General features: G+C 31.9%; 1 protein-coding gene across 1 annotated transcript in view; it reads right to left on the bottom strand.

Annotated features, from left to right (window-relative positions):
- Positions 1-10,082, bottom strand: part of LOC117167450 (sortilin-related receptor-like) — a 64,716-nt gene that overhangs the window by 19,327 nt on the left and 35,307 nt on the right. Inside the window, exons 7-8 of the mRNA XM_033352406.1 lie at positions 9,371-9,911; positions 2,168-4,846 (exon numbers count right to left, since the gene is read on the bottom strand). Of these exons, the coding sequence (XP_033208297.1) occupies positions 2,168-4,846; positions 9,371-9,911 (3,220 nt within the window). The remainder of the gene's footprint in view (positions 1-2,167; positions 4,847-9,370; positions 9,912-10,082) is intronic.

The following is a 10,082-nucleotide window of genomic DNA, read 5'->3' as shown; positions in this document are numbered from 1 at the left end:
AAAAAACTGGATCTTTAAATTTTAAAATGTAAAAATTGGTTTTTCATGCGAGAGAAGAAATTAGATCAGATGAAGTATTATTTAAATAACCTAAGGAATTTTGTTCTTCTTGAAAAATATTTTTGTTTATTTCTGTCGACGAAGATACATGGGTTCCCAGCGAAGTGTATGATAATTTCCGAGTTCATACAAATTTCGTAATCAGATTGGAGGATTTTTTTAATCTAAAATAATTATACATTTACATGAAATTCTTTGTTTAATCATAGACATAAATAAGTAATAAGATTTTTTTAATATATATATATATATATGTATATATTTTATATATTATATAATAATAAATTCAACTTTTAAGCTTCTTCAATGATTCAATTTTTTAAACTTATTTAGTTTAGTATTTTAAATACGAATTTAAAATTGTATCAACTTATTTTTGAAGATTTATTTTTTTATTCTTTTTTTTAAAAGTTGTAATTTATTTCATATCTTTTCAGATTGACCTTGAAAATATTTATTTAAAAAAAAAGCTGAAAAGGGAATTAATCTTATTGAAAATTGCATTGCAGTATTCAGTCTGTATTTATTTTCTTAATTTTATTTTTTTCCTTTTTTTATCTCTTAGTAAGGATTTTTATTGTTAGATTTTTTTAACTTCTGGAATTGTTGAAGATTTCTTTGTTCTTCTTAGATTTCTTTTTTTATTTATTTCAAAAAATTTCTTTTCTTTCATGTTTTCAGATGATTAATCTTAAAAATGTTTACATATAAAAAGCTGAAAAGCGGTTTAATCTTACGTAAAATTCCTGTAAAGTACTCAGTCTATATTTACTTTTCTAATTTTATTTTATTATACTTATTTATTTCTTGGTCAAGATTTTGTATTTTAAATTCAATAGCTTTTAAACTTCGTAAATGGTCTATTTTTATTTAATTGTTTAGTTTAGTTTTTAAAATATAAATTTCAAATTTATGACTCTCATTTGTGAAGATTTCTTCTTTTATTCCCTTTTAAAAAAATTTTTTTATTTCATATCACTTCAGATTAATTTTGAAAATAATTATTTATAAAAAGCTGGAAAATGATTTAATCTTATTAAAAATTCTGTTGCAGTATTCAGTCTGCATTTATTTTCCTAATTTTATTTTATTATTTCTTGGTAAGGAATTTGATTTTTAGATTTTTTAACTCCTGGAGTTTTTGAAGATTTCCTTTTTTGTATTGTTTAACAAAACTTCATTTTCTTTCATATATTTTCAGATCAATAATTTTAAAAATATTTATTTATAAAAACCTAGAAGTAGACAGCCCATATTTGGTTTTCTGATTTTATTTTTTCTATTCCTTGGCAAAGATTTTGTATTTTAGATTCTACAACTTTTAAACTTCTTTAATGATTCAATTTTTTAAAATTACCTAGCTTAGTTTTTCAAATACGAATTTGACATTTTATAAATTTATTTTTGGAGATTTCTATTTTTATTCTCTTTTTAAAAAAAGTTTTTATTTCATATCTTTTCAGACTGACCTTAAAAATATTTATTTAAAAAAAAAAGCTGAAAAGGGGGTTAATCTTATTGTAAACTCCTTTACAGTATTCAGTCTGTATTTATTTTCTTAATTTTATTTTTTTCCTTTTTCTATTTCTTAGCAAGAATTTTTATTTTTAGATTTTGTAATTTCTGGAATTTTTTAAGATTTATTTTTAGATTTCTATTTTTATTTATTTATTTGACATTTTTTATTTTCATTTATGCTTTCAGATGATTAATCTTAAAAATATTTATTTAAAAAAGCTGAAAACGGTTTAACCTTACGGAAAATTCCTGTACTCAGTCTATATTAACTTTTTTAATTTGATGTTATTATACTTTTTTTATTTGTTGGCAAAGATTTTGTATTTTAGATTCTTAAAATTTTGAACTTCTTAAATGATTCGATTTTTTTTTTAAATTATTTAGTTCAGTTTTTAAAATATATTTTGAAATTTTCTAAACTTATTTTGATGATTTCTTCTCTTATTCTCTTTACGTTCACAATGAAACAAAAATGCTTGAAAGAATCTCTTAATTGATACGAAGATTCCAAGAAGTATTAGACAAGTCAAAAAAAAGAGAGCATGCCAACACTTTTCAGTGCAAAAATCTGAAAAATTCCAAGTCTTACCTTTATACAGATCCTGCATATTAATAGCATAATGGATAGCATACTGCCACTTGGTCTTCCGAGTGTCCTTTGGAGGATCCCAAGACAATTTAACCGTCGTTCCTTGCGCCTTCACCAATTCCCCATGCAACTGCGAGACCGTGGGTAGCGGTACGCCCTTCGTAGCTCCCGAAGCTGTAGCTGGTTTTCCAAAGTAATTCTTCCTCCTGGCAGCGACCTCAAATGTGTACAAAACTCCTGGAGCCAGACCGGTCACAGTATATGTATCCGTATTCTTATTCAATACACTGTGATTCAAGTTGGGATACGGTGATGGTGACTTGGGCATAATGGTATAGCCGTCAACATCAGGAACCATCTGCCACAGCAATGTGATCGAACTATTCGTCGTCTTTTCTGGTACAACCTCCAAACCCTTGATATCGTCAATATTCGCAGCGCCATCAAAGGTCAGCGTAACAACTCTCGACGAATTAGATTCGTACTCCCGATTCTTCGCCGTCAACCAGAACGAGTAATTCTTGCCAGCCTCGAAAGCCGAATCAATCACGATCGACGTTTTCTGCAGTGAGTACTTCAATGGGGGAATCGGTGGAGTGATAAATCCTTCATATCCAGTAATAGGTCCATTGGGATAAATGGGTGGTCGCCAAGAAATTTCCACGCGTGTACCATTTTTCTGCTGAACTTTAACATCCAACGGCTCCGAAGGAACTCCCTCGTCCGTCATCGCGAGGAGAGTCTTAGCTGGTGGGAAAATGACATTTGATCCCTTCAATCGAACGTAAACCGTCATGTTGTAACGTGTATAGGGTTTCAGATTGTTGAACCGACACTGCATGGCTTCCATCCAATTCGAGGCATTCGTCCATACTGCGTTGGGCTCAGCTAGTGAGATAGATGGAAGAAACTCAAAAGTCCCGTTAGATGGTTGAGAGATCCACCAATGAAGCGAAAGACTCGTCGCATTCGTTGCACGATCATCGACATTCATGATGAGCACTTGGTAGACGCGACTGTTGCTCTGACAATTGCTCTCGTCCGTATTATCCAAACAATCCTGTTTTCCGTCACAATACGACGCGAGGGGAAAGCAGCGATTTGCATCACAGGAGAAGTATCCCAGATAACAAGATGTGGCAGTTGGTATTAAGGGATTTTGATCACCATTGCAGCCATGTTCGTCACTTCCGTCTGGACATTCCTCGATTCCGTTGCAGATGTTCGTTGCTGGGACGCAGTTGCCATCGGTTCGACACATAAACTGATCACCACGACATCCAATTTGAATTCCCTCGCAGTGTGCTTCGTCCTCATTCGCGGTACAATCTTGAGATCCATCGCAAACCCATGCCTGCTCGATACAATCTCCGTTATAGCATTGGAATTGATGTTCCCGACAGACACGAGGTTGCTCGGTTACATTTGGTGGTTCAGTCATGCCATCAGGATTTCCACATCCTATTTCATCGGAATTGTCGCCGCAATCATCCACACTGTCGCACTTCCACCAGTAGGGGACGCATTTCTTATTGTGGCACATAAACATCCAATCATTGCAGGAATTCGTTGGTAGAATGGGAGGATGCAAAGGCGGCGGGGCAACAGCGGTGCAGTTGACTTCATCGAGTCCGTTGTCACAATCCTTATCGCCATCGCAAACCCAGGACCGATATATACAACGATGCTGTTGTTTACGATCCTTGCAATCAAACTGCCACGACTCGCACTCCATCGTTTGACAATCAGCCTCGTCGATTCCATCTTCACAGTCGTTCTCACCATCGCATTTCCATGTTCTGGGAATGCACATGTGCTCCTTCGTACACGAAATCTCGTCATACTTGCAAGTACTGGGCATGATTGGCTTGGAACAGTTCTTCTCATCGGAACCGTCACGACAGTCGTCCTCTCCGTCGCAGAACCATCTGTGAGAGATGCAACGACCATTGTCGCACTTAAATTGCGTATCGGTGCAGTTCGTGTAGGTGCAATTCATCTCATCCGTGCCGTCCACACAGTCACGATCAAGATCGCAAACCCAGTAATTGGGAATACACTTTGTATCGTCGCATTCAAAGTTGTTTGGACTGCAAGTAGCTTTGTTACATTTGCTCTCATCTGAATTGTCCCCACAATCATTGTCGCCGTCGCATTTCCAGAATTCGGGAATACAGACACCATTGTCGCAGCCGAACTGATTTGCCGAGCAGGTATTCGCGACTTTGGGACAGGTGGAGTTGAGATAAGGAGCGATTCCACCAGGACACATGCATTTGCCGTCGGTCATGACCATACCGTCAGGACAAAGGCACACGTAGCTGTGCTCGGGAGCACCTAAGCAAATGTGCGAACATAAACTAGTGTTGGTGCTGCATTTGTTCGTGCTGGATTGCACACTGTGTGCAAAAACTTTCAGATCCATGAGGCCAGCGAGTTGTCCGATTATTGTCGTTACACCGCGACCATGATCTTTGTCGGCTACGAAAATCATGGACTGCTTCCAATCGTCCCAGTACATGTTGTCTTTCAAGACAGCTACGGCAAATGGATGGGAAACACGCTCGTCGTGGGAGATGATCTTTTTGAAATCCTTCCCATCGCAATCGGAAGATCCAATATAATCTTCTCTGGCATCTACCCAGTAAATGCGCTCTGCTACGTGATCGATGGTGATACCTGCAATTTAAAGGAATAATAAGGAACTACTGTCCGTGCGATTAACAAACGGTTTCTAGGTAAATAGGGGATATAAAGTGAGAAAAAAATGTGTCCGAAGAAGAATATATCTCACTAAACTATACTTAAAAAATTACAAGTCGTCACATCAAAGTTAAGATCCGCCATGTCCACTGACTATTAAACTCGGATAATGTGGTTCGAAATTTTTAATGACATTAACCATAATTAACCCTTAAAATGCATTGTGGGTGTCTGTGACCCCAGGCAATTTTCAAACTCTTATAAACCATACTTAATTCGAAAAAATTGAGTAAGTGTCTCCATCTAGCTTTAGGTGGAGACACTAACTGTAAGTAAAGTCGTTTAGCATACTGCGTCAAGCCCCAGTCTACTAGCAGCGGCTGCTGAAAATGCAGGTAAAAAAATCGTGGGGTCACAAACACCCAGTGTGCACTTCATGAGTGAAAAAGTAATTTTGGCGCAAATTTTTGTTTTTGAAATTTTATTGATTTTCGTTTACTTTCTAACGTAACTTTCTATCATATAAGTGAAATAATTTTTTTTTTTCGATTATTTCATACTTTTTTTTTCTTTGTAGGTGGCTTATAATGCACGTCAGCGCGTCATGCGAGAGCAGACTGTGGATGTGTTGAATAAAATATAATTGTTAAAATACATGTATATATGTGTCTTTTTCAATTTCTTGTATTTTTATAGTGTTATATATCAAAGTTCCTCAATTTTTATAATAATAAATCGATTCAAAAGAAAAAAATCTGATACATCATGTTATCATAAAATTGACTTTTCAACTGTGCAAATAAATATCTTTTTTGAAAGCACCCATGTTGCAATTTTTTTATGAACGTACACTATTTCAAAAGTATAGTCACAAACTTGCAGGTATTAAATAATTAAAAATGCATGGGTTATGAATTTTCAAGTAAAAAAAAAACATTTTTCCACTTTTTTCAATAATTTTTTTAACAAACTTAAAATAAATAAATGGTTATAAAATCAACTTTACCTTATAAAAGATACCTTAAACTATATCGGATAATTTTATTGTAACAAAATATTCAATAGGAGTTGAACAATACATGATTAAATATGCTGGGGTCTCAAAAATCCACAATGCACTTTGCCGTGATTTTTATTATGTATGCACTTTGAGGGTTAAATGTTAAGAACAATATGTAACAAAGAGAGCAGAGAAATAATTCTGATGCAACTACAGGGTTATCCAGCGATTCTTAGGAATGAAATTCAAGGTTTTTTCTAGGTTGTCCAGGTCAAGAAGTCAAGTTTTTCTCAAGTCTTCTTTTTTTACATCAAATAATTAAATAACCGTTTGCAATACATGTGAAAAATGAGTCATTCCATTTTTTACTGTCCAACCATTTTTAAAGAACGCAGAAACATAAATAAACAAATTCTTCATTTTTTTGGAACATATTAAGTCGTCTTTGAAATCCTTTAAATCTTTTGACATTTTTGAAGTATTTGTAAAAGCTTTCTTTAATCTTTGATTATGAAATATTTTTCGTTCGATTGAAATCATTGAAATTTTTTTAAAATCGTCTCAAATTTGTTGAAACCTTATAAAATATTTTAACATATTTTTGAAATATTTATAAAACCATTCATATTCGTTTGACATCGAAATATTTTGAAATCTTTGAAATATTATGTACTACACCCTTTTTCAATTCTTTGGAATTCCTGTACCCTTCTTAAATTCTTTTAAATCTTTTAAAAGTTTTAAAATCTTTGGAAATATTCGAAAACTTTTCTGAAATCTTTGTTCGTGAAATCATTTTTATTCGTTGACATCATTGAATTATATGAAATCTGAGTGAAATATCTTCAAATCTTCTAAAATGTTATGAAACCTTTTGAAATCTATTTACATCTTCGAAATGTTTTAAAATCTTTGAAATCTGTTGTACTGTACCCTTTTTCAAATCTTTAAAATCCTTTAAATCGATTTAAAGTTTTTAAATCTTTGTTAAATTGTTATAAAAAATTTTTAATCTGGTATCCACGTCTTTTTTAAATCTTTCAAATCCTTGAAATCTTTGGGAAATGTTCAAAAACCTTTTAAATATTTTTAAATCTTTGAAACATTTTGAAACCTTTTGAAGTCTTAAGTAATGTTTTGTAATCGTGAATTAACATAGAAAAATTCATATCAATCCTGAATACCATCCTTAACTCTAATTAAAAGAATATATTTCAGGCGGTTTAGGATTTTTTTGTTTACGAAAATCTTATTGTCTAAAATGGTCAACATTTTGGCAATCGTTCATATATAATAACACCCTTTTAAAAATAAATTGGAATTTGAAGGAATCAATTTATCGAGTTAAAAAAGATAAATATCATGACGAAGGTTCATTCATTTTTAAACTAATAAGGTGTTCAAAAATCTAATATTCAATATTCTAATAAATTTAATATCCTAATATTCCCTATTCAATATTTTAAACTAATTTTTATCATTTTAAAATATTTTTATAGAAATATTTTATAAATTTTAAAAATATTTTTAAAATGCAACGATTATACCAAAACAAATTTCCACAAAATAGTTACATTTTTAAATAACGAGATGATTTTCTAACTAAAATCACAAGTCTTCAAAAAAAAATTAGTTTTTAATAAATTAGTTCAACTTTTAACCTAGTAGTTGAATCTTTGACAATAAAAAAAAAGATGGATTCTCGACAAAAATTTAAATAATTAAACCAAATATAATCTAAATTGCGAGAAATAATTTTCAACCAGTTGCATTTTTAAACAAAAAATCAAGTTCCTACCAAAACATTAATTTTCTACCGAAAAAGAGTACTTTTCTACAAAATACATGAATTTTCAACGAAATAGTTGAAGTTTTTACTGAAAAAGATAAATTTTTATTCAAAAATGGAATACTTAAATTTTCACAAAACACCTTATTTATTACTGTTAACCAAGCAGTTGCATTTTTAACCAAAAAGGTTTGCATTTTAGCAAGAAAACAGAGTAATTTTCAACAAAAAAGTTAATTTTCGACCAATAAAGCTTAATTTTTAACTAGGGAGCTGAATTTTAAACAAAAAATGTTCATTTTCTACTAAGAGATCAATTTTTAAGGAAAAAAGTTTTGTTTTAGGCTTTAAAGCAGAATGTTTTTTTTTAAATCGACTTTTACTCCGAAAACATACATTTTCAATAAAAAAAGGTCATTTCCTACCATGAAAGATGAATTATCAAGCCAAAACGACAAATTTTTTAAAACACAGTTGAATTTCCAACAAAAAATTTATTTTTCAACCAAAAAAGATTACTTTTCTACCAAAACAGATAAATTTTCTATCCAAAAACAGGAATATTCAGCACAGTTGAATTTTCAACAAAATAATTTAATTTTGAACCAAATAATAGAATTTTCAATTCATTTCGATTTTAAGGCAGTATTCTACTTTGAAATGTTCAAAAACAAAGCTATTTTTGTGGATTTTTTTTGAGATTTTTAATAATTATATTTAAATAGGTTTTGTTAGGCTTCGTAAATACACTCTTGAAGTACATTTAAAACAATTTTTTCATATATTTTATGCGCTTTTTATAATACATAAAAACGTCAGTCAAAGTCAACTCCTAAAAAAGTAGGTAGGTCCGCGCTGTTGTAAAAATCTCGAGAATGGGTGGTCCGAAAGCAACCGGCTGAACTAGGATTATTTAATAATTTTAATTTCTGCTATATTTTTTTTGCAAAAAACTGTGAAAATAAACCCACTTTCTTCATTTTTGTATCGTACTTTTTGCCGCCATTTTGTTATTGTTTAATTATATGAGAAATCCTAGTTCAGCTGGTTCCTAGAGTCATGTCGAATATAAGCCTGTTTAGTTTTTTTTTTGTTCCAGACCGCCCATTCTTGAAATTTTTACAACAACGCCGACCTAAAAACTTTTTTAGAAGTTAACTAAGACCAACGTTTTGATGTAAAAATGTGCATAAAATAATTGAAAAAAATTTGTTAAGGTATTTTAAAAGTTTATTTATTAAGCCTAATAAACTCTACATCGATATCATTATTAACAATCTCAAAAAAATTTGCAAAAATAGCTTTGTTTTCGTGCGTTTCAAAGTAGAATACTGCCTTAAGAAAAAATATCAGAAAAAGGGAAAGTTATTTGAAAATAGGGCAAAAAACAGGAATTCTTTTAAAAAGAGGAAAATAGCAGAATGGAGGAAAGAGTGTAAAGTCTGATATTGCATAGAATTGTCATACCATAGATTTCATGCAAGATTAATTGAAGTTTCTTTCTCCTAGATAAAATCTAAATTCAGATGGATCAAAGTGACTAAAGTCGGCTTTTCCTAAAAGCAGTGACTAAACAGTAACTTGAAAGAAAGTGACTAAATGCGACTTGCGATTCTTACAAAAATTTACAATCACAACAGAAATAGGGTGAAATATGGGACTTATAATTATGAAAATAGGATACTTTAAAAGTAACAACAAAAAAACTCACCATTTGGCCACTCCACTTGCTCATGAAACAGTTGCTTGACATTTGTACCATCCATATTAGCACGATTAACGGAAGCATTTCCAGGTGCCCAGTCAGTCCAGAAAATGTATCCCCTGGCAGGATGCACAGCGATTCCTCTTGGTTTCTGCAAATTATTCGGTCCCAGTATAGTTCTTCTCATTCTGCCTTGTGTGTTTATGTCCGTCCTTATAATTTGAATCCTCATTTTCACGCCGTCGACAAAGTAGAGTACATGCGACACCCAATCCAGAGCCATTCCTTCAATAGAACTCAGATCTGTTTCAACTAGAATTTCAGGATAACTCACGCCGTCCTTGAGACATTGCCTTCCAATCGTGTCATTCACTATATCCGCCCAATAAAGGCAATTGTTTTTCATATCGAATTCGATAGCGATAACGTTCTTTAAACCATGAACAGGCAGCATATCTAATTTCTGAGTTTTGAGATCGATTCTTGAAATATGCTCTCGCTGGGCAACTAGCAAAAATTCTCCCAATTCTGCCATCGGGCATGGTATCTTAAAAATAAAAAGAATTACACTATTTAATCAAGTTTCCAACACAATTTTGACTGGTTTAAGCAGCTATGGCCTTACCAGGTGTATACATATGAAACCGGTATTTTTTCAAGAAAAAAACACATTTATTTCAAGAGAATGATAACAAATATTTTATTCAAAGTATGCGCC

Source organism: Belonocnema kinseyi, chromosome 2 (genome assembly GCF_010883055.1).
Source record: "Belonocnema kinseyi isolate 2016_QV_RU_SX_M_011 chromosome 2, B_treatae_v1, whole genome shotgun sequence".
Classification (NCBI taxonomy): domain Eukaryota; kingdom Metazoa; phylum Arthropoda; class Insecta; order Hymenoptera; family Cynipidae; genus Belonocnema; species Belonocnema kinseyi.
This window is presented reverse-complemented; position numbering and strand designations above follow the sequence as displayed.